This window comes from Hippoglossus hippoglossus, chromosome 5, assembly GCF_009819705.1.
Source record: "Hippoglossus hippoglossus isolate fHipHip1 chromosome 5, fHipHip1.pri, whole genome shotgun sequence".
Classification (NCBI taxonomy): domain Eukaryota; kingdom Metazoa; phylum Chordata; class Actinopteri; order Pleuronectiformes; family Pleuronectidae; genus Hippoglossus; species Hippoglossus hippoglossus.
The window spans coordinates 3,536,264-3,559,019 of NC_047155.1; the positions used below are offsets into that span (position 1 = coordinate 3,536,264).

At 41.3% G+C, this 22,756-nt stretch overlaps 4 protein-coding genes across 6 annotated transcripts; 3 read left to right on the forward strand and 1 right to left on the reverse strand.

Annotated features, from left to right (window-relative positions):
• Positions 1-244: 244 nt before the first annotated feature.
• LOC117761312 (cytochrome c1, heme protein, mitochondrial) lies at positions 245-5,604 on the forward strand. Its single transcript, XM_034585067.1, has 7 exons — positions 245-396; positions 2,827-3,017; positions 3,144-3,270; positions 3,500-3,657; positions 4,083-4,243; positions 4,563-4,663; positions 4,807-5,604. Exons 1-7 carry the CDS (start codon positions 316-318, stop codon positions 4,909-4,911), a joined length of 924 nt encoding a protein of 307 aa, XP_034440958.1. The 5' UTR covers positions 245-315; the 3' UTR covers positions 4,912-5,604.
• Positions 5,605-7,253: 1,649 nt separating this feature from the next.
• hesx1 (HESX homeobox 1) lies at positions 7,254-9,748 on the forward strand. Its single transcript, XM_034585069.1, has 4 exons — positions 7,254-7,655; positions 8,409-8,575; positions 8,710-8,811; positions 9,224-9,748. Exons 1-4 carry the CDS (start codon positions 7,550-7,552, stop codon positions 9,404-9,406), a joined length of 558 nt encoding a protein of 185 aa, XP_034440960.1. The 5' UTR covers positions 7,254-7,549; the 3' UTR covers positions 9,407-9,748.
• A 155-nt stretch (positions 9,749-9,903) lies between these two features.
• On the forward strand, positions 9,904-22,501 carry ergic3 (ERGIC and golgi 3). Of its 3 annotated transcripts, XR_004613816.1 has the most exons (15): positions 9,946-10,137; positions 11,059-11,129; positions 11,782-11,869; positions 11,971-12,090; positions 12,329-12,425; positions 12,526-12,691; positions 13,305-13,362; positions 15,646-15,660; positions 16,679-16,710; positions 17,102-17,198; positions 20,922-20,986; positions 21,149-21,285; positions 21,581-21,636; positions 21,742-22,239; positions 22,273-22,501. XR_004613816.1 is itself a non-coding variant. In XM_034585065.1 (14 exons), exons 1-14 carry the CDS (start codon positions 10,050-10,052, stop codon positions 21,819-21,821), a joined length of 1,170 nt encoding a protein of 389 aa, XP_034440956.1. In that variant the 5' UTR covers positions 9,946-10,049; the 3' UTR covers positions 21,822-22,501. The 3 variants fall into 3 exon arrangements, 2 of the variants coding, with proteins under 2 accessions (XP_034440957.1, XP_034440956.1); XM_034585065.1 differs by having other exon boundaries at positions 21,742-22,501; XM_034585066.1 differs by lacking the exon at positions 15,646-15,660 and having other exon boundaries at positions 9,904-10,137; positions 21,742-22,501.
• romo1 (reactive oxygen species modulator 1) lies at positions 18,087-20,390 on the reverse strand. Its single transcript, XM_034585070.1, has 3 exons — positions 20,263-20,390; positions 18,864-19,000; positions 18,087-18,348 (listed from the first exon to the last, which is right to left on the reverse strand). The coding sequence occupies exons 2-3, from the start codon at positions 18,998-19,000 to the stop codon at positions 18,240-18,242; spliced, it is 246 nt and encodes an 81-aa protein (XP_034440961.1). The 5' UTR covers positions 20,263-20,390; the 3' UTR covers positions 18,087-18,239.
• Positions 22,502-22,756: the final 255 nt, after the last annotated feature.

Here is a 22,756-nt window from a genome sequence, read left to right on the forward strand (position 1 = left end):
TATATTTAAAACCTCATAACACCAATGACACTGACTTTTTTTATTAGTATTACATACTGGTTAATAATAAGAAGAATAATAACAACAATACTAATAACTGCTACATCAACAACAACAATAATAATAATAACGGTTAGTATAATAACAGGTTTCAGAGGTTTTATTTTGTCAGCGGTGACCGGGACGTCTCGTGTAATTAAAAAAAATCAGTGCATTTCACACGTGGCTTGTTTTTATTTTGAAGGTCCGGACCGGAAAGCCCGTGTTTCCGGCTCCTCTCGGCTCCTTGCAGCTTCCCTCAGATTCGCAGACAAGATGGCGGCGCTACGAGTCGCGGTGCTATCGGGGTGCGGGAGAGCCCTGCTCGGTTCGCCGAGGACCATCAAGACGTCCAAGGTGAGACGGGGGACGGGGGTCTTGTTTCCCCGCACTGAGCAGAGTGTGGTTATTGGGAGAGTAGCGCGGCTGTGGGGCGACCTAGCATCGAGCTAGCGTTAGCCCGGTCGCTGTCAGCGGGGTGAGACAAGGTCACTCGTGTTCCCGCGGACATCCCGGGGGTCGGTGGTGATTCTGGAGACGTTTCCTGTGAGAGATTATTGTTCTCACGCTGAGTGGAAGGATCTGGAGATTTAAATCCGTACATCACAGCCCCGCGGTCGTTTAACACCTGGTAGCAGCGGCTGTGATTCACCAGCTAGCTGCTGAGCTAACTGCTTCCTCAGTGTCAACCAGCCGGCAAACGGTCCTGTCCGGTAAAGTCAACCTCCCACGCTGGCTGACGGTTCGCGGTTACACGCGCACACACCTGCGGGTGCGGGTCGTGGGGTTTATACGTGTTTTTTATCTTTTAAAAACAATGGTTAGTGGAAGTGATGGGACACGTAGCCGAGCTAATCCGCTTGCTAGGGTGTTAGCATTTCAAGGACTGAGAGGACTTCCGGTGAAGAGGAGCCTCCTCAGTCGTGTGTCCTTCATCTCTGACGTTAGTTTACATCCTGACCTGTTTGTGTTTGTGGAGGCAGGAGATGCTTCTAAGATCCTTTCACTAATCTACAAGTAGCTACAACACCATTTAAAACTATAAGTGAAGGTGCTGCATTTAAAATACAACTTGAGTCAATGTACACAAGTTTTTCCAAAGCAATCAACTTCAGAGACTATAGTGTATAAAGTTAAAGTAATCATTTTGCAGAAGACTCCCAGTGTGATCAACAATAGAGCTCCCTTTGAATCCTATGCTCATCAGAAGAAGAATGGGGATCAAAGTCTTACATTTGAGGACATTTGGGGCTCTCATTACGAGACAGCAAGTGGCATCATAATAAAAGTAAAGCAGATTAAATTGTGGCATAAAGTTAATCACAGTAAAATCAAACCTCAATTCCAACCGATTCATGTCTAATAGGTCACATTACTGGAAACAGTTTTCAGTCGCTACTACAGTTTTTCCGTCAGTTGGATTCCAGAGAGGGAGACGGGAGACCCACTCTCTGGGTTGATGTTTTTCCGGATTCACCTTAGAGCCTATTGCATAATTCAGGACTGAGCTCACTGGCCAATCACAGCCAAGTTAATCATCACTTTGACCAATATATCGTGTCCCAGTCGGTAATTTAACATCCAAACAACGTTTCCTATCCAGATAACACATCGTTACTCGTCATGCATTTTCTTTACCGTGGAAATCGAGGCCACGTCTGTGCAGATGTAAAGTTGTAACAGGTCTGAGCTCCTCTGTTTGTTTTGGTTGGTCAGAGTCTTCCTGTTCAGATTTACCCCCGTTTATCTTATTTAGACTGTTTATCTAAACTTAAACAATTATTATTATTACATCATTCCAAAAACTCCCTGTCAAAACCTGAACCTCCTGAGAAAGTAGCTGATGGTTTACCTCTCAAATGTATGACTGCAGCTGACCAGCCTTTTAATTGTTGATTAATCATGTGATTATTATTTTTAATTGTTTGTTGTGTGTCAGAAAATCTGTTTCTCAGAGTGAGATATAACCTTCAGATGCAAGCAAGCGAATGGAAGCTCTTGTTTTAGTGACACGTCCCTTGTGATTGTTGGTGTGCAGTCGCTGAGCTGTTCCCTTTATGTTATATGTTCACAAGTTGATAAAGCTTCTAATCATAGAATTCACAAACTGAATAGATAAATAGATTGGCACCACACCTAAGTTTAGCATGATCACAGGCCAGAGATAGCAGAACGTGTGTGTGTGTGTGTGTGTGTGTTTGAGCACCCGTGCAGGGATGCTGTCGTGCTGCTGCTGGTTACAGAAGCACTAGTGAAGGGCGGTTTCATAAGGACGCCCAGCGTGCGGGCCACGAGCACACACGCTATGTTCAAGGGCATCGTAGTTACCTGATTCTTTTAATGGTATTTAGACACTGAAGCTGTGTCCTTACTCTTGGTTTGTCATGTGAACGTGGAAAACTCAAGAGATGTCAGCACTGATCAATGACCGGATCATTATTCTTTTAGTTGTGTCCACCTTCAATAGCTGAATGGATTAGTAAATGTCAAGAAAATGACTCTCTGGCATCTTTCTGCTTTTCTTTGACTTGTGTTATATTCACCAGAATCTCTTTGGTCTCAGACTGTTGGTTAAAACAAGCAGGATGAAGATGTCACAAATTAATCAGCAGAAAATAATCAATGATGTAAATAATTATTAGTCGTTAAAACTCTGAAAGTCCACATTCTTTAGGTTTGGGCTTTGAAATCTAAGAAGTCTGTGGAAAACCTCCCACGTAAGGTTTTAGGTTATTTGGGTTTTACTTGAATAGACAATTAACAAGCATCTCATTTCATCCTGTGCAGGCCAACATGTCCTTCGCCAGCCTGCCCCGGAACAAGAAGCTCGCCCTTACAACGCTGGGTGTGGTCACGGCTGGCGGGGCAGGGCTCGCTCTGATGCTGCACCAGGCCGTCAAAGCCTCGGACCTGGAGCTCCATCCTCCTCAATACCCCTGGAGCCACACTGGACCTCTGTCCTCTCTGGACCACGCTAGGTGGGATGGACGGACACACACACACACTCCTTAGTTCTCAGTTTACCTGAGCTCATGTGATATCACTGTTGTGTTCTAACCTCAACTGCTTCTCCATATTCTTTCTGTCCCTTTCTACCACCACAGTATTCGCCGTGGTTACCAGGTGTATAAGCAGGTGTGTTCAGCCTGCCACAGTATGGAGTACCTGGCCTTCAGAAACCTGGTGGGAGTGTCGCACACAGAGGAGGAGGTCAAGGTCATCGCTGAGGAGGTGAGTCTTATTGTTCGTACCTTAGCATAGGAATTACAGCATCCAGGCTGAAGCCGCTTCAAATGGATCATTAAACAGTTTTTAAATTCCATAGTATACATATTTTAATGTTTTTAGACGTAGAGACAAAGTTCTGGCAGTAGGTGGCGACACCCGGCCATGTAATGTAATATCTGCTCTTACATTTCTAGCTTGTTGGTTTTAAGGATGTCCTGTGTGCTGTGTTCAGGTTGAGGTAGTGGACGGTCCTGATGAGAGTGGAGAGATGTTCACCCGACAAGGAAAGCCGTCGGACTACTTCCCTAAGCCCTACTCCAACCCCGAGGCGGCTCGGGCTGCCAACAACGGAGCGCTGCCTCCAGACCTCAGCTACATCATCAGTGCAAGGTAACCGAAGCCCTACTCCTCATGCAACTAGCTTAGAATTACATTTTCTAAAGGTTTGAATGGTACACAGGCCTGCGTGAATTGTAATTAAAATTAGGCCGTGCACGGTCAAGAGTAATATCAAGAGTAATGTCAAGATTACTTAATAGTTTGGTGAATTTATTACAGTCTGAACTCCTCTGGTTTAGGAAGCTTTATCCTGAATGCAGTCAGAGTCCCAGTCAAGTGTTTAATATACTTTTTGTTTTCTCTACATGAAAAACCAAGTGACCGCTCAATTCGGAGCCGAGCAGAATTCATTTCTTATCACCACCGCTTGCTGCTCAGCAAAGTTTACTCATTGTTGCTTTAACTCAGACAGTTTTGAAATAAGATGAAATCTGCACATCCTTGATGTTCATTTGTTGCGTCTCCGCTCCACTCAGACACGGAGGAGAGGACTACGTGTTCAGCCTGCTGACAGGATACTGTGAGCCTCCAGCTGGAGTGGCTGTGAGGGAGGGACTCTACTACAACCCCTACTTCCCCGGCCAGGCCATCGGCATGGCCCCCCCCATCTACAACGAGATCCTGGAATTTGAGGATGGTACGATGACCTGTTCAAATTGAAAATATACAGGCTAGAAGCACATCAGACCATCTAGGTAGTTTGATCAAGCTGAGGGTGTAAATGGATGATGCTAGCAAGTAAAGCCGCCTCAAGCAGAAAATCTTAACACTAAAACATCTGGGAAGCTGCGTGAGGAAGTGTTAGGATTACTGCTTGTCGACTTTGTGTATATACGCAGTGATAGAAGATTTAACCACATCAATCACTCACTATGTCGAAGAGAGTTTTTAAATGAGTTATCGTTATAGTAGTAAGAACGATGATGCTGATGGTTGTCTGGTGTCTGTTGCCATAGGAACCCCTGCCACCATGAGCCAGGTTGCTAAGGATGTATGCACCTTCCTGAGGTGGGCCGCCGAGCCGGAGCACGACCAACGCAAGCGCATGGGACTGAAGGTACAGCACAAGATATTTGATCTTAATGATTTCCCATTTTATTCAAGGTTATGTGTTGACCAAGGACTTTTTGTTGGACTAGTCTGAGAACACAGACACGATGGAACAAAAACAACCTGAAAATATTTCTGTTGTTCTTTCAGTTGCTGTTGGGCTCAGCCATCGTCATCCCTCTGCTCTACTACATGAAGAGACACAGGTGGTCTGTGCTGAAGAGCAGAAAGATCGCCTACAGGCTTCCTAAGTAAACCAACACCCCCCCGGTCTGGGCCTAAAACTTACCAGAAGAGAAGGCTGCGTTCAACGACCCCACAACATTCACCTCACAATGATCTAACGGACACAGAACAACTGACACACGCATGCCTTTTTAAGAGCGGAACGAGAAATAAGGTTATAAATATATAGTAAGAGTATTCTCACAGTAAAATGCCTTTTTTAGTTGTCGGCATGGGAGAACCAGTTGTCAGATTTTTCTTTATCTAGTGGTGCAAGTTTGTGTCAGAGAGTTGTGGCGTTCTTGAACGCACCCAGTTTGTGTTTGTTTGATCTGCATTGAGTCACCGCTGGTAGCAGTTTCCGTCTCAATATCACTTTGTCACTATCGAGTGATGCTTCAACGATTGCCCGTCTGTGTATCTTTGTAAGATACTCGGTAACCACACGAACGAGTTAAATGGTTAAAGTTTCAAACATCCTGGTTGTATGTATTTCCACGCTCTGTCCTCTACACAAAGGAACTCGATGGATAAAACGCAACCTCTGATCCTCTGTTTTAATGTACAAAATAAATTATGTTAAATGAAACCTTCCTGTGTGATGCTTTGTTTTGATTTCAGGAGACGTTGCCAATGCTGCTTGTTTCATTCTGATCATTTCTGTGCAACCGGTAGAATCTATATTTAGTCATTTATCTTGTGAATATTTAATAAATTGGTGAACTGAACAAACTTTGCTATGAGGTGAGAATTTGTTGACACCCAGACCCCAGCACCCTGACAACTTCCAGTAGGTGCCAGTGTTATTGCTGCTATTTAACACAACAGAAATTTATTACACCTATCAGACAGCATTAATGTTTCTCTATCCAGGATGTGAATTAGGATGTAGGAGGCATTAAGCTTTCAGGTTGTCCGTCCGTCCCATTCCTGTGAAAGTGTTATCTCAAGAATTCTGAACACATTCACTTGGATTTAAGAATGAACTGATTTGATTTTTGTTGCCAAAGGTCAAGGGGGCCGGGTTTTTCTTGAAGGTGATATCTTAAGATCAGTTTAATGGAATGTCTTCAAATTTGATGCCAACTCAGTCATAATTGTCCTCAGAATAGTCCACCAATGTAAATTAATTTCATATTGAAAGAATAAAAGCAGAATGTCAGAGTAGAGCTCATACGACGGCCAAGGCCCTTAAAGTCAATCTGCACCAAATCGCACACACTCGTAGATATAAGTCCTGCAAATCTTCCTTTTTATTCATCAAGATCCATGAATTATTACCTGGGAACTCCAGGACAAGACTAGAAAAGAAAAAAGAAAAAAATGTCTTGTCCCATCTTTCCACCAAGTTTCACAGAAAAAACATCATTGGCTGACGTAACAAAAGTGCCAGTTTTCATGTGTCTTGATGAAATGATTCAGACACATTTAGGAGACTGGTATCTGCGAGTGTAATGTGGTGCAGCTTGGCTGAATATAAGGGGACTGTTGGGCCTTGATGGAGAAATGAGCTGTGCTGAGGGAAATTCTACTTTATTGCTGCAATATTGAGGAACTTAAAGCCAATAATTTCACTATTAAACAAGTAAAGTGAGATGTAAAAACAATGGAATCTTGAATCTTGACGAATATCGATCGTCTCATCTTATTCCCAGGAAAAAGAAGGTAAAAATACTTCCCTCAAGCTGTTCTCGAGTTCAGGCGGCCTTCCTCTTAGCCTGCAGTCGTCACATCCTTCACGTCCGTCCCGCCTTTCATTGAGGGATAAATAAACAAGTGTGCTGCTGGTTTGAAGCCGCTACGGGCCTTCATTACCGGAGCTAATCTGGTTCTGAAAAGCGTTTCCTCCCTGCTGCTCCAACCTGCATTCAGACGCTATTACAAGCCTCATCTGCATCACAACACACACAGATTAGCCTAATAGCATTAGTGGATCTCACTGGATCATCGTTATTATTGCCGTCATTATCATTATTATTAGTTTAAACTCAGCCGCGGCCGTGTGACAGAGGGATGGATGTGTTTTTAGTGTGAAAACTGAAAACTCATTTTCTACTTTGGTAATTCAGAAGAAAAGGAGGAAATTCAGCTTTTGTTTTTTGTGTCATGGTGGCAGTTTTAAAAAAAAAGACTCCTGGCCCCTAATCTCACACATATCACCTGAGGGGAAACTCAGACGTAGACACACACTTTGTGCATCACACGCACACTAAACTTTTTAATTCTCTAATAAAAACTTTGCAAATTCTCTCCCTTCCTGCAGATTTGCGGCATTCGATCGTGAAGCTAAAAATTTAAATCCAGGCGGCCTTTAAGTAACTCACATACTCAGCAGAGATTAGCCGCTGTATGGAACCTCAGGGAATCTCATTCACATGGAAAACCACTCCTTAATTCTAATTGGTGGCCAGTGTAAATCCTCCTCTCCTTTTTAAAGCAGTTTGTCTTCCTGCTGCTTCTCTTGTTCCTCAGACCAAACCAGCAGCTCACCTCTCAGGTCAGTTTGTCCCACGGACCCAAAGTGAAGCAGCTACAGAATCAAGGAGATTTCAATTGGAAGAAAATCAATGTATGGAACTTATTGTTTCCAGGAATCAGAATAACTTTGTTTAGTTTGTAGTCTGGAATCACACTGTCTGCTGTTAGTGCCGTTTATTGATCAGTCGTCATGGCGTCGGCTCTGGCTCCCAGATTAGTATTTTCCATCGATCGGATTCTGGGTTCGGATCTGGAAAGACCGGGAAACTGTCGGAAACTCCACAGACCGTGGGCAGGTGAGGGGCTAAAGTTTTTAATTTGGATCCTATTCTCTCTTCATCACTTTAGCTAAGATGTAAAGTTAAAGAAAGTGTGTATTATTTGTCTTTTTGGAGTAAAAGCTGCTTTTTAAAAGACAGTTTATTTCCTGATCTTCTACTTTGGCTTGTTTGTGCACTTTCATGACAGGATAAGCACTCACTGCACATTTCTTTAATTTAGCTTTCTGTTCTAATAGTACTGCAAATTTCATTACTTGCAACCCAAGAATTACTTAGAGGCAAATCCACGTGTTTCTAATGGGGATCCGTAACTAAACTAAACTGAACTAAACTGCTCTTATAGATTCAGATTTCAGTATTGTTGACCGACAGTTTCCTTTTTTCCCCTAAATTAGCTGCTTTAGGTTTTTGCAATCTAATATTTTAAGTTTTCTGAAATTGCTGATAGTTAAATGTTTTGGAAATTGAACACTGGAAAACAGTGGTCAGTCAAATCAGCAATATCTTAATGATAATCGACTTATATGTATGAGAAATGTGTCTGTTAAAGAATTCTGGATTTTGTTTTCTCTAGTTGTTTTAACCCACTGGAGAATATGTATGTTTTTGGTCAATTTAATTTTGCTGTAAAATACAATGATTCAATTTGGATAAAAAGATCATCAATCTTTTCAGCCAAACTTTGTAAAAGTTCTGTAAGTGTTATTATTTATTATATTTTAATTGTAAAAAGTGGTCTGTTATTTAATATTTCCTCAATCCATCCAGAGGTCGGAGCAGAGAAGGAGAACAGAGGAAACAGCCTCGGCTCCAAACATCAACACTGTTACACACAACAACAACAACAACAACAACAACAACACATGAACGCTCACAGGTCGACATCCAACTGGTACGTTGGACGCAGACCACGCACTGCCTTCACCAACAGCCAGGTAATCACCTGATCATCTGATCAATCAATCAATCAATCAGCTGATAACTTAATCATTAATCATTTACACTGATACATCTGTCTGTGTGTGTGTGTGTGTGTGTGTGTGTGTGTGTGTGTGTGTGTGTCCTGCAGGTGAACGTCCTGGAGACAGTGTTTCAGGTGAACTGTTACCCAGGCATCCAGCTGAGGGAGCAGCTGGCAGGGAGACTCAACCTGGAAGAGGACCGAATACAGGTTCAATCCATCAATCCATCAATCAATCAATCAATCCATCAATCAATCAATCAATCCATCAATTTTATTTGTATTTCCCATTTTCACATATCACAATTTTCATCATAGGCTGAACAATCTGTACAAAGAGCATCATCCTCTTTTCTTAACCCTCGATGAGAAAAAAAAACAAAAACCTTTTAACAGGGTAAAATAACCGTAAGACTTTTATTTTGAAATTTAAAAAACTGTTTCCACTACTGTTGCTGCTTAAAACTACACCTCACATAGTCATGACAAAATCTGTTCATACCCAAATTGAATTGAATAACTATAAAAAATTTAATTAAAAAAGATCCTCAATGAAATGATTTATTTAATTTATGATAATAAGCTATTTTCTGACGTACAATTCGTCCTCTCTCTCCCTCAGATCTGGTTTCAGAACCGACGAGCCAAAATGAGGCGTTCACTCAGAGAAACCCGTCTGCGGCTGGTCCAGACGGCCGTGGCCGACCTCGGGGTCAGACACCAGGTCGAAGGTCAACTGAAGGTCAAACGTGACGTAGGAGAGGGCGACCTGGAGCTCGCACAGCGGCTCGCCTCTCATCTCTAACTTCAGGAGGGCGACTGAGGCTGATGAACTTTTATCATTCAGACTGTTTCTGGTCATGTGCACGACTGTTTACTTGTGAACGTCCACTTCATACATCATCAGTTCTTCTTCTGTGTTTGCTTTTAAAACCTCAGATAACTATGATTATTTACACATTATCAGGGTTTGATGTGACAGCATCTTCCTGATTGTCCGTGATTCAGAGGAATTATTTAAATCTGTTGCCGTGAAAACTTGATCGTGTGGACACTAAACTTGGTTTGGTCTGGATCTCTCTGTGATATTATATATGTGTCTTATTATGTGAATAGGTTTCTGTTTTCTAAACTGTACAAAGTCTAATTAAAATAATACAAATATTTGAGTTTGTGTCAGCTTCATTTCTTAATCATATTTTAACTTATTTATTCGTGTTCTAATAACAGTTTTACTTATTTAATCTCTGACGTTAATTCGAGTTCGATTAAATTAAATACTGAAGTGAGATGAAGAGGCGAGGTGACGCGGCGGCCTCTGATTGGTGGAGGGCCGTGCCCGCGTGTGCGCGCGTGTGTTCCGGAAGTGAAAGGACCGATGGTGTCCGGAGCGGTGCGGGAATCTGTCGGTAGCATTCGTGTCCAGCGGCGCGTCTCTGCTCCACAAAATGGACACGTTGAATAAACTCAAGCAGTTCGACGCGTACCCCAAAACCCTGGAGGATTTCCGGGTGAAGACGTGGGGAGGCGCGACCGGTGAGCGGCTTCGAATTCAGCCCATTCACACACACAGGGGTGGGGGGGGTGTTAGCTTCCGAGGCTAACAACAAGGCTAACTGGTTCATTTCACCGGGTTACTGGTGTTTAAATACTTTAAAAACACGCAGTCAGCGGGTTAACTTGAGCTGTGTGAGTCTAACTCGAACTGGGCAGGAGCAGGACTCACTGGTGCCTCGGCTGCAGCGCGTCATTCACACCAGGGCACTGGGGCTAATTCAAATAAAGAAATATCACAGACACATATTCACATATACACTTTACTTATTATTCTGTGTTTAAAGGAGCAATAACAGCGATTCCACGTGTTTCAGCTCGTTTGCTTGAACACAACGTCACAGCTGAGGGTTTTATTTTAAGAGGTTTTTGACATTTAATTGTTATTTCATTTGATTTATTAGTTTATTGCTCGTGAATCAACAGCAGAATGACTGTGAACGAGACAGAGTTGGAACAACAGGCTGATCTCCATCTGTTGTTCCTGGACAGTTTTTTAAAATGGCAACCTACAATTTAAAAAATAGAATGACTTGTTATAGTCAACACATACAAGCAATATGTACAAATTAATGTTCAGACAAATTCAAGTCGGTGCAGCGGTCGGACGCTGGATGTTTATTCAGTTGTTGTCATAGAAATGTTGCCTATTTATAACCTAACACTATCTACGTAAGATAAGTAAAGCACCGTTGGATTTAGTCACTAAAGTTAGAATATCTAATCCGCGCCAACAAATGTGACGGAGCTGGAAACAAAAAGCAAATGAATTCTCTCATATTTAAAAAAAGGAATTAAATTGTGTTTGGGGTAAAAAGAAATAAGAGATAATGTGATGTATGTTTTCTTTTAAACTCTGAGTTTGAACTTGGATTTACAAACACCGTCTCTCTGTCTCTGCAGTGACCATCATCAGCGGCATCATCATGTTGATCCTGTTTGTCTCCGAGCTGCAGTACTACCTCACTAAAGAGGTAAGTTCACCCTCATTATCTGCAAAGCTTCACGAGAAGGACGTTTCCCCCGTGTGGCTTTAAAACTCAAACAACACTAGAGCCTGACTGATATGAAAGGTTTTGGGCCATTGCTGATATTAGGGATTTTTTTTTTAACTCCAGTATCGGCTGATATATGAAAGACTAAGATGTCGTTCTCAAACCCTCATGGTAAAGAAATGTAGATCAATTCTTGGATCTGCCCATTTGATCTGTGCCGAAATGTAATGGTTTCTTTCCTGGCCCATGTCCCATCCCTCCAAGTTTATCCATTTAGTAGTTTTTGCTTAATCCTCCTGAACAACAAGCAAACAGGCAGGTGTGAAAATAAGCTTCTTAGCGGATGGGCTGACTTCAGGTAACATTCACCATCTTAAAGCCCTCAGAGAAGTTCCCTGTCAGGCCCGTGTGATGAGTCACAGTGAGAAGCACCTCTGTGTTCAGAGTCAGGACATACGACTGTGAAGTCAGACACTGTGTTTTTCATCGTTATTAATCCTGACATTAAATCTGAAAGATTCCGGTTTGGCTTTTGTGCAAAAACCACATTAGTCCAGGAAAACGTTTTGCTCACAGTAAATGTCTTTGATGAAACGCTCCATGCATCAGTGTCATTCTTCGTCTCCTGCAGATTCACCCTGAGCTGTACGTCGACACGTCACGAGGAGACAAACTCAAAATCAACATTGACGTCGTCTTCCCACACATGCCCTGCGCCTGTGAGTCCCGCTGCTGGGCATCTGCCACGTTAATGATATCACATGTTAATTATATAAAACCCTCTGTCTACTTTCATTTGTTATTTTTCTTCCTCCCTTAGATCTCAGTATAGATGCGATGGACGTAGCTGGCGAGCAGCAATTGGACGTTGAACACAATCTGTTCAAACAGCGGCTGGATAACGATCTCAAGGCTGTCACCACCGAGGCAGATAGACATGGTAAAATCTGACTTCATCTGGCAGTGTGCGACTATTTACTCTTCCTCAGGGCTTGTGAGGTCAACAGTGACATTACAACACCCGCTTACAGCTGCAATCTACAAGGTATCAGGTTTAACTCTGCATTTCTTTCGTCAGGGTCTTGGCATCAGGGAAACGTTAGACTGCTCAAATTAAAAATAGGTTTATAATCACAATAATCATAAGGATGATGAGAATGTTGTGTGTTGCTGTGTAGAACTAGGTAAGGCTGACGATGGGGAAGTGTTTGACCCCAGCACACTGGACCCTAACAGATGTGAGAGCTGTTACGGAGCCGAGACCGAAGACCTCAAGTAAGACACCAACACACAGACACACTCTGTCTTTTGTGTTTGCTCTATGACCCTGTATTTACCTGCCTTGTTTCTGCCCTGTGTGTGTGTGTGTGTGCAGATGCTGTAACACCTGTGATGACGTGCGGGAGGCCTACAGGCGGCGAGGCTGGGCTTTTAAAAATGCTGACACCATCGAGCAGTGTAAGAGGGAGGGCTTCACTCAGAAGATGCAGGAGCAGAAGAACGAAGGCTGCCAGGTTTATGGCTTCCTGGAGGTCAACAAGGTACAACTGTCATCAGCTGTGATTTATTATTTATATATGAATGTGAGAGATGCCAGTTTTTCACCAGAGAACAACCTGGTTCTTGTCAGGAGGACAATCTGCACAGTTATGAAAGTTCTCTTAGTGCTTCAATTTTCAATCTTCAGAAAAACTTTGTGAATAGAAAACGAGTGAACAAGTTTCTGCTCTTTTCCACATATTCTTTCCCTCAGCATCTGTGACATTTATAAGTAATCCTGTTGTTTGCCTGATGCAGTGATATGTGTATATGTACTACAGTACAATGTCACTGCAGTGTGTAGTATCCACTGAGGAAGAAGAGATTTGAGAGTACGGTGAAAACACCATGAACTGAAGGCTGTGATACGAGAATATAATTGTAGATTTCAGGAGCCTGGAGACAGAGGAAGTAACTGAGGTCTGAACACAAGTGTCTTTCCATTAGAGGCAGCAACCTTTTAATGATACCAGGCTTTTAATTGTACAATATTATTTCTTATTACGACTCTCTTCTTGTAATTAATTTTCTCTTTCCCCCTCTGTGGCCTGACAGAGCATTTGCCTCAGGTTGGATTAATATCTCTCTTCACTCTCTCTCCTCTTTCTGCTGTAGGTGGCAGGAAATTTCCACTTTGCTCCAGGAAAGAGTTTCCAGCAGTCGCACGTCCACGGTGAGACCTGCAGCTGATTCACTCCGTTCATACACAACAACTAACCATTCAAAGATTTCTGAACACCCGCTGCTTTCTACAGCTGTGAGTCAGATCTGTAGGTGGAAACATTCTTTAGCTTGAGGCCCGGTTCAGATCCTGGGTTCCGAAGCTATGCTGTTACTTCTTAACACACAAATATAAATCCATCTTAAGTTTGAGACCTTGTCTGAACTCCAGGATGCTGTTTTAAAAAAGGGTGTTCAGAAGCTTTTGACGTGTGTGTTCACCAGTATCTGTCTATTCATCGTCTACATAGAACCACACATGAACTAACCAACCATTCATTGATCATAACTCAGGGATGCACAGGACCAGTTCTAATTGTGCTGTTGATCTTAGCAACAGTGAATGTTTAAATTCACATTTTAACACGAAAAAGTGTCTTTTTTATTTGGCGATCATTGCTTTACGATGCAGTGTGGCCATTGAAACTGTGCAGCCCTGCAGTCAGCTGGCATCTCTAGCTGTTTGTCTCACAGTGATGGTCAGACACCAGCGTTACCAGCTCTTCCACGTTGTTGGACACATCGTCGCACCCTCGTCTACGTGTCAGCCATCTTATCGTTAACCAGCCAGGAAGTCAAAGACAAACTAATGAAAGGCTGCGTCCGAAATCACTCATTCACTAACCCCTACTTTACTATGAGGGTAAACATATGCACTACTCTATCGGGTGGTGGTGGAAAATCCCTCAATTCATTTGAAATGTTTGTTTTACACTTAGAATTAATACCTCTAGGTAAAAACATGTTGAATGAGAATCTTTAAATGTAGCTCAACAAAATGGAAAACTCACCATGTAGTGGACAACATGGTTATAAGGAGTGAGTGATTTTGGACTCAGCCAAAGACTTGGTGATGTCTGAGTTGAGTCCAGCTCAAGAGTGAAGGGTTGAGGGAACAATACCGTGTCACATGTTTCACTGAAAACAGGAAGTTGGGAAATCCTTGATCTTTGTTCTGACAGGTTATCTTTAGTTTTAATCCAAAGGACATTATCACCTGATACTGTTTCAGTTGAACCTTGAAAACCTTATCATTGACTCTTTCTCTGCATTTTTATTCCATCCCCCCTTTTGTTTCTTCCTTTCACATCTGTTGTTGATTCTTACTCTGTCATCATTGTGTGATTTAGTTTTGTCTTGACTGAACTGTTTGTCTGCTTCCCGTTTCACTCACCTGTTCACTAAATACACTAGAGGACAGGAAATCAACAGCAATCAGCCGTCACATGCTCAAACTATAAATGTCTCTTAGTAGAACACATTTCTCCACCAAGGCCCAAACGTTCCTGTTAAATTCAATCAAGCTGCAACAAAAATATATATCCATAAACATGCCTGATATTCTTTCATCAAGATACTTGTATTATTCCCTTGTAAATTGGATAAATTGTCAAAAAACGACACAGCGATAAAGAAAGTCATAAGAAATTCTTGGATTCCTGTTTGTTGTCCGGATCAGCACCAACATTTTATAAATGTTGTGGGAATCAGTTCTGTAGATTTTGTGTAAACCTGATGACAAACAAACGAACAGGGATGAAAACGTGAGCTGCCTGGTGGAGCTAATGAATCTGAACTCACCGCTGCTTCATTAAAAAGCTCAAATCATAACAAATTACTAGTTTGATGCTAAAATAGAAAAAACAAGGGCCAGTGAATTCGATTGCTGATTGGAATTTGTTTTTATACAATGAAAATGCACTTTCCATCTTCCTGTGATTTCTGTGTGTGATCAATGAATCTGATTGGATGAATTTATTTTGTTTGATGTGACGTCTGAAAACTCAGCAGCAGAAACAAGAGACAAGAATCACATTGGCTGAGGATTTGGTCCTAAACCGTGTTTAGCCTGGACTGAATGTCAAGTGTTAAACCCCCAACCCTTTGTGTTCAGGGCTGCATGATTACTCTGAAGAAACAGAATCAAAAACATAATCCCCCTTCGATAATATCTTCTGACGTGATGTTAAATCACTGCTTTATGAATCAAACTGTACCGAGTTAAGCTTTTAATACATTGAAACCAAATCCTCAACATGAAAATATGACTTTTACGTCTGAGGTAAGTTTTCTAAGTGTAGTGTCGTCCTGCATCACTCCCCCATGTCTTCATAGAGTTAGCATTGAGCATGAGTAACATGTCGTCAGAGCAGTGCAGCCCTTCACCCACATGAACATCATGTGGTTTGTTGTCTACCTGCGTCATTATAGTGACTCTTCTCTCTTCTTTCTGCAGTGCACGCTGTGGAAAGTAAGTCCATCTTTCTTTGCAGATTTTCATATTGGTTTTTATTGAATAGACTCATTGTGGTGTAGTGCTGCAACTATAATATTCTCATTATGCTGTAGACTGTACTGTAGCAGGTGTGCAGCTGATGTATAACATCTAAACATCTTAATGTGGAAGTTATTTTTTGCTGATTTAAAAAATGTTTAATTTGAAACTAACGATTTTACACTTGTGTTGCGTAGAACTACTCACTGCTGACAAAGTCTTTGGATAAGTTGTTATCTATGAGTTAAAGGTTCAGTCTTTGTTGTTGTGTAAATGTCGACCTCCGCTCTCACTTTAAGTGGCTGTCATGTGACAAGTGGCAAGTCACATGAGACATCAAGCTGGACACAACCACTGTGTTTGAACACTTAACATATTTGGGTCAAGTTTGTACAGTTTACATCTGCAGCCAATCAGGTTTTAGATAAAGTGGGAAGAAGGAGAACAAACTGGAAACAGCTAATTCCCAATCATTCCCACTAACATAGTTTACATGTTCATAAAGCTGCTCTCAGATGAAATACCAGCATACTGACGTCATTGTGTTTCTAGTGAACTGGTCCCACTGTAATAAAACCTAATACTTTACATTGATAATCTCACCTGTAGCTTCTACACTGAGCAATAAGAAACAACAGATATTGATTTACAGAATCATGTTGTTTGATCTCTTATCTTTATTTTACTGTAACTGTTTCCTGAGCAGACAGCGACTCTCTAGCCTGAACATTTAAATGGGACCAAAGCTTAATTTAAAATTCAACATAGTAGAATAATAAGTCTTTCAAAATAGTTACTAACTCTGGTGCGGTATCTGTGTGTGACTGTTGCCTTCAGCTTTGTTTACCTCCTCTGCAAACTAATCAATGTCACGAGGACAGTTCTGAACCATCTGAACCTGAAGTAACATTCACAATCTTTGTTTCTTTACTAATGTTTATCCAAAGTGTTTTTAACAACTTGAATAACGAGATGTGTTGTGTTTTGTTTGCAGTACACGACCTGCAGAGTTTCGGCTTAGACAACGTAAGTGATGCACGTGATGTTTCTTGGTATTTAAACATATCTATGTTGTCATTTTAAGATTAATCTGTCTGCTACATGGAAGTTTGTGTAGTTTTAGTAAAATTATGACCCAAAACTTGCATTGACTGTTATGGTAGAATCACATATCTTGATATTATATAAATATTTCTCATTACTTTTCCCTTTGTAACTGTTCAATTACATATAATCATCTTTTGTTTTTAAGCCTCTTCAGTCAGTTGAGTCTTCAGTCGATGATCCTGTGATCAGGATCTTTCAGAAAAACAAAAAAACTGAGAAAGAGCTTTTAACAATGTTAGATTAATGTTGGATATGTTTACAAAGAGTTGCTGAGGTCTGTCAGCTAATCCCTGTCTCCGTCATCCTGCAGATAAACATGACCCATCTGATCAAACACCTGTCGTTTGGTAAAGACTACCCCGGCATCGTCAACCCTCTGGACGAGACCGACGTCACAGCACCACAAGGTCAGGAATTCAAACCTTTTACTCTTTTCAAGGTGATTTTGGTTTGAATAACACAAAACGCTGTAGTTTAACAGTAACGTTTAGTGTTTGGACAACATTGTTAAAGATAATCTTGCACTAACTCAAACCTGCAGTAATTATTTTACGGACAGTGCACATTAATAAACATCGGTTTAAATGCAGTGAGGCTAATTTTATCTATAGTCCCTGGACAGATGTTAAGTCCTCCTAAAATAAAATAAGTAAAAATATTACATCAAAGTTTTTAATGTTGCATAATAATGAAAGGAGGATATTGATGCTGATAGAAATTGGATGTTCAGGCGCTAACTTGAAACCAGACAAACATGACAATGAGAGTTTCCACATCCTGCACTTTTGAGGAAATGTTCCCACCGATGTCAGAACTGTCTTTCAGGAAAGATTTTACAGCCTTTAATTATGTAGCTGTTGATTCGAGGGGACTTGAACTTTTATTATATATTCACAACCGGTAATATTAATAGATAAAGCATATTTATATCAGACTCTAAACTACAGATATGCACTAACTCGCACTAAGATGCTGTTTAACAGCAGCTGTTGTGTTGGATGTAGAACACACACCTTGATTAATGGACTCTGCACTTTCACAGACCAGAATGCAGTTTTATGAGTTAGTGTTTGGTTTGAGACTGAAGCTCACTCTGACCCCTTCTCTTTTACAATTTCCTCCAATATGTACAACCATTGTTTTCCATAGTTTGTCGAGTCATCCCAGCGAATGTAACGTTACATCAACTCAGCTGAGTTGGTTTTGTCTGGATTTTTCTATCAACCTAAAAGTCAGTGTTTAGTGTCGGTCACTCTGAGTTGGCAGCTTCAGAAATAACACAAACACTCAGAAAACCCATTTGACAAATCTTAACTTTTATTGACAAAACTAGACTGCAGGTTGAGAGTGTGACATCACCGGACAGACAGAGAGAGGTGGATGTAGGTTTTTGGAAAAGTCCCATAGGTGTGTAGTCATGAGGAGGTCGCTCCTCCTCCTCCTCCTCCTCAGCAGCGGATGCCCATTCCGATGGACATAAACGTGCCGAACGTCCCGCCGCTCTGCATCATTGTCTTTCCTACTCCGCCCATCAGCTCTCTGCCCCGCATGCCGATCCTGGACAAGGAAGAGATGGTTTCAGATTTTATTTCATCGATATTAGAGCAGGCAGTTATGACGTTTATCCTCGTTTCATTACCTAAAACTTCCTGGTGAAACAGGCTCATGTTTTATTCCTTTAACAATCTGTAGTGCATCTCCTTGAGCCAATGACACTGATGGATTACAAATGTTATATCCAAGGGTGTAGTGCAAACTGTCTTTTAGTTTCACACCTTAATGACAGTGTACGATTCCACATCAATGTCTTTGCACAATCGTAACATGATTTTTAAAGATTAGATCCATGGAAGTGATGCTTTAGAGTCAAAAGCCCAAAAAGTCGTCGATACACAGACTGATGAGTTTCACATAAAAAAATATTAAGTCCAGGGAAACTTAAGGTGCTGGCGGGTAAAGGGAAAGTTAAACTCTGCAAATACTAATGACAACTTCAACGACATGTCCATATTTTCAGTTTGACCACAGATGGAGTTGTTGTTTGTATAAAAGCAGAATATGTTCGGTTTTACCTGAGACAGGAGAAAGTGCCAAACATGGCGCCGGCAGCCATTCCCACTGCGAACCCCATCATGAAGCCCATCTTGACTCGGTCAAAACAGCTGGGCTGGGTCTGGCCATGGCCGTACGGACCTACAGCCACTGGCATCTGAGTCGGGATACGAAGTTAAAGTTCAGTTGATTGTCAACATGTTGGGTCAAAGTAATATTCCAACATTAATACTCTATATAAGTGTGGAGAGATAATGGGAACCCAGCAGGTTGTTTATCTCTGAGCCTCAGGACGGAAGAATACAAATACTGTCCTGAGTTTCAACTATACAATATAATATTTACTAATAGTACTGAATAAATAAACATTTAAAAAAGGTAGGAAAATACTGCATCTTTAAAATGCCAATTACGTTTAGAATGAATAATATCCACGTTGTTGCACTTCTGTGGGCTGCTTCTACAGCCATTTCCTTAATGCAATGCATTGTGGGAGAATTGTTGCATCAACTTCGTAATCACGCATTTGTTCCGACTTTTTTAATTAGTCACTTTCCATCGTTAACACACGACAAAGTCTGAATTATTATCGAATGTTGATTAGTAACCGTTTATTACAAGTAGTATAAATGTGTTAATAATTGAGTCTTTAACATATTTGGTCTCTCTGGATCTCACGTGAGGTTTTAAAGCTTTTTTTATTACTATGGATAAATTGAATATAGATAATTTACTTTTTCATCAGACAAAACTAAACATCTGAGGAGGTCACCTTGGTTTGTAGGAAGCTGCATTTGAACTTTTCCCAGTTCATTTACAGTTTTATATTCAAAACGATCGATCAACAATAATCAATAAAAGAAACAATAATCAGCCGATAATAAAAAAACAGCGATTCTTTACAAACTGAATTTATCTTGGTGCTATGAACCTTTTATTTTATAGATTGTACATGAATCAGTTTATTTCTAATCAGCTGACCTCTCTGTTAACTAGTCGTTACTCTGCTCATCTGTTTTTAAACTTCACTGGAGACACGTGGTGTTAAAGCTGCTGATTCATCTTTGATTTGTTTTTATTAGACGTGTAATCAGTGTGACTATGTAAGCTAGGCTAGGCTAACGTTAGCTAGCTTACTCGTGCTAACCTTCAGTTTCCAGTCGCTTTTATTTAGACAAAAACAAAAACAAGGGAGTTTTTGTTTCTGCTGAATTCAAACATCAAAACTTTAATCGCGTTAAATGAGTCAAATCAAATCTAAAAAAGCCCAACAGGCTCGTTTTTGTTGTGTTAGCTTAGCATGCTAACTCCAGGCTAACGTCACCTGTGGCCTTGACAGATCAACACGACGCTCGGGTTTGTGTCCTTTTCTTTTTTCGGGGACATTTTTCCGGATCCTTGTCCAGAACCGGGTCTCACCTTGACTCGTGTGTTGGAACGGGGTCTGGACTCGGGTTCCTCGCTGGTTGTTCGATCGTGTCTCTGAGCGCAGCTGCGGTTTAAACCCTCTGGCAGCAGACCTCCATCACCGGATACAGGAAGAGGACACGGGACCGACGAGGCGGATAAAGAGGGGGGACACGAGCTGCAGGAGACAGTCCACAGCGCCCCCCGGTGGATGTTTAAATAGTGTAGTTTATTAAACAGTGGATTTGTTAAACTCTTATTATTATTTTAACGTCACCTGTCGGAGTCCCCTCTATTTCACTATATTAGTTCCAGTTCCGTTTCTCCTGGGTTTTAATTTCTGAAAAGGTCTAAAATTCAAACATCTGAATTTTAGTCTTTTCAAACATCTGAATTTTAGGCCTTAAAAAGTCTTAAATAGGTTAAAATATCAAGTTCTCCTTCTCAAAAACATTTAGTTAGGTCTTAATCACGTTAACGTTCATAAACCACTACTTCTGTCTCGCTTTATGAATCATAAAATCTGTTTAACTTAAAGATTTACTCAAGGGAGGTGAGTTAAACTGTGGCTCAGTTTAATATCTCATCGAACACAAACACAAATGTCCATCACTTTCTGTCCTTTCCGTTCTTCTCTCAGTTTATAAAGATGATTTCTTTTCCTCCCACAGCGTCGATGATGTATCAGTACTTTGTGAAAATCGTTCCTACGATCTACGTGAAAACAGACGGAGAAGTGAGTCCAATGTTTTCTCCATTTCACTCTCGTTAATCTCTTTGCTTTAACATATTTATGTTCTTAAGATAAAACGAAAACCCGTGATCTTCACCAACGTGTGTAACTGTTCCCACTGTTGTGTGTTTCTGAGAGTTCTGTCGTCACCTTGTTTTCTTCCAGGTGGTGAAAACAAACCAGTTCTCCGTCACCAGACATGAAAAAGTGGCCAACGGGTTGATAGGAGACCAGGGGCTGCCGGGCGTCTTTGTTTTGTATGAGCTGTCGCCCATGATGGTTAAATTCACAGAGAAACACAGGTAGGGACGTCAGTGACGGAGGAAATCATCAAAATTATGTTGATTTTTACAATGTTAAACATTCTTTCATGTGTAGTTGTGTTAAAAATGAACCTTTCCTTTTATTTAATGGTTTAACCATTACAAATATTTCACTTACTGAGTATATTTACAGTTTTGGAAAAGTTCTAAAACCTGCAGATTATAAAGAATAAGATAAATAAAGTAATTTAAAGGAACTATAATGTTTATTAAATGCATTTCAAGTTGTATATCTGTTTAAGTAAATAACTTTTCTCTCTCTCTCTCTGTTCAGATCCTTCACACACTTCCTAACAGGAGTTTGTGCCATCATCGGGGGGGTTTTCACAGGTCGGTCTCTCTCTGTGTAGATTTCATTCAACACTGAGTCAAATGTATAAATCTAAGTATTAAAATGCAGAAGTGTGACACTGTGTCCTGCCTCCTGTCCTGCAGTGGCCGGTCTGATCGACTCGCTCATCTACCACTCGGCTCGGGTCATCCAGAAGAAAATAGAGCTGGGCAAAGCGTCTTAACAGCGCCCCCCCCGCTGGCCTCCACGGTGCAACACAGACCAAGACACGGATACAGAGACAGAAGGAAGAAGAGGAGGAAGAGGAGGAGGAGGTGAAGAGGGAGACGTTTGGAAACAGGAGAGAGTGGTTGGGTTTCCCTCCATCTCCCTCTTCTGTCAGACTGAGCGAGAGAGAGAGAGAGAGAGAGAGAGAGACATTGAGGTCGGCCAAGTTTCCTCCGTCTCTTTTCTCTCTGGAAAAAGCGCTGGGGAGGGTTTGAGGGCCTCTGTGAATTTTCTCCTCTCCGCCATTTAAGTGGATGCCAACAGGACAGAGTGAGAATCAGACGTGGACACGAGACTTTGTGAAGAGAGACGAGGACGCCACATGAATTCAGACCCCGTCTCCAGAAGCCTCCTTGTGGAAAAGGGGGGGAAGGGTCCGTCCCTCCATCCTGTCAACGTCCTGTCAGCGGTCAACTGTCGGATCAATACACTGAATGTTGGAGAGCAGGTCTGTGGCTGAGAACTTTTAAAGGAGAACGTCACCCGAAACCTTTTAGTTTCCTTATCAGCTAAACTGTTGGGACAGATTACGTGATCACAAAATGATTGTTTTTTTGTCATACATTGTGTTGTAATAATTCTTATTATATATTGTGTATTTTTTTTTCTTATTGTCAACAAATTCTACCGACAGACTGAAACCAGCATTGGCTCAAATCGTCACATCTGCACAAATCAAAAGATGTTTTTACCATAGAGGGTTTATAAAGACTGGTTTTTACCCAGTCGGAGTTCATGTGTCGGAGCGAGAGAAAGAGGTGCAGAGAGAAGATGAATGAATCAATGAGCTGTGTGCAAATTTACTATGAAATAAGAATTTTTAAACGTTGAAGCTGAAGTTACAATGTGTTGGGTCGGGGTCGATATTGTCAACACGGAGACGGATCAGAT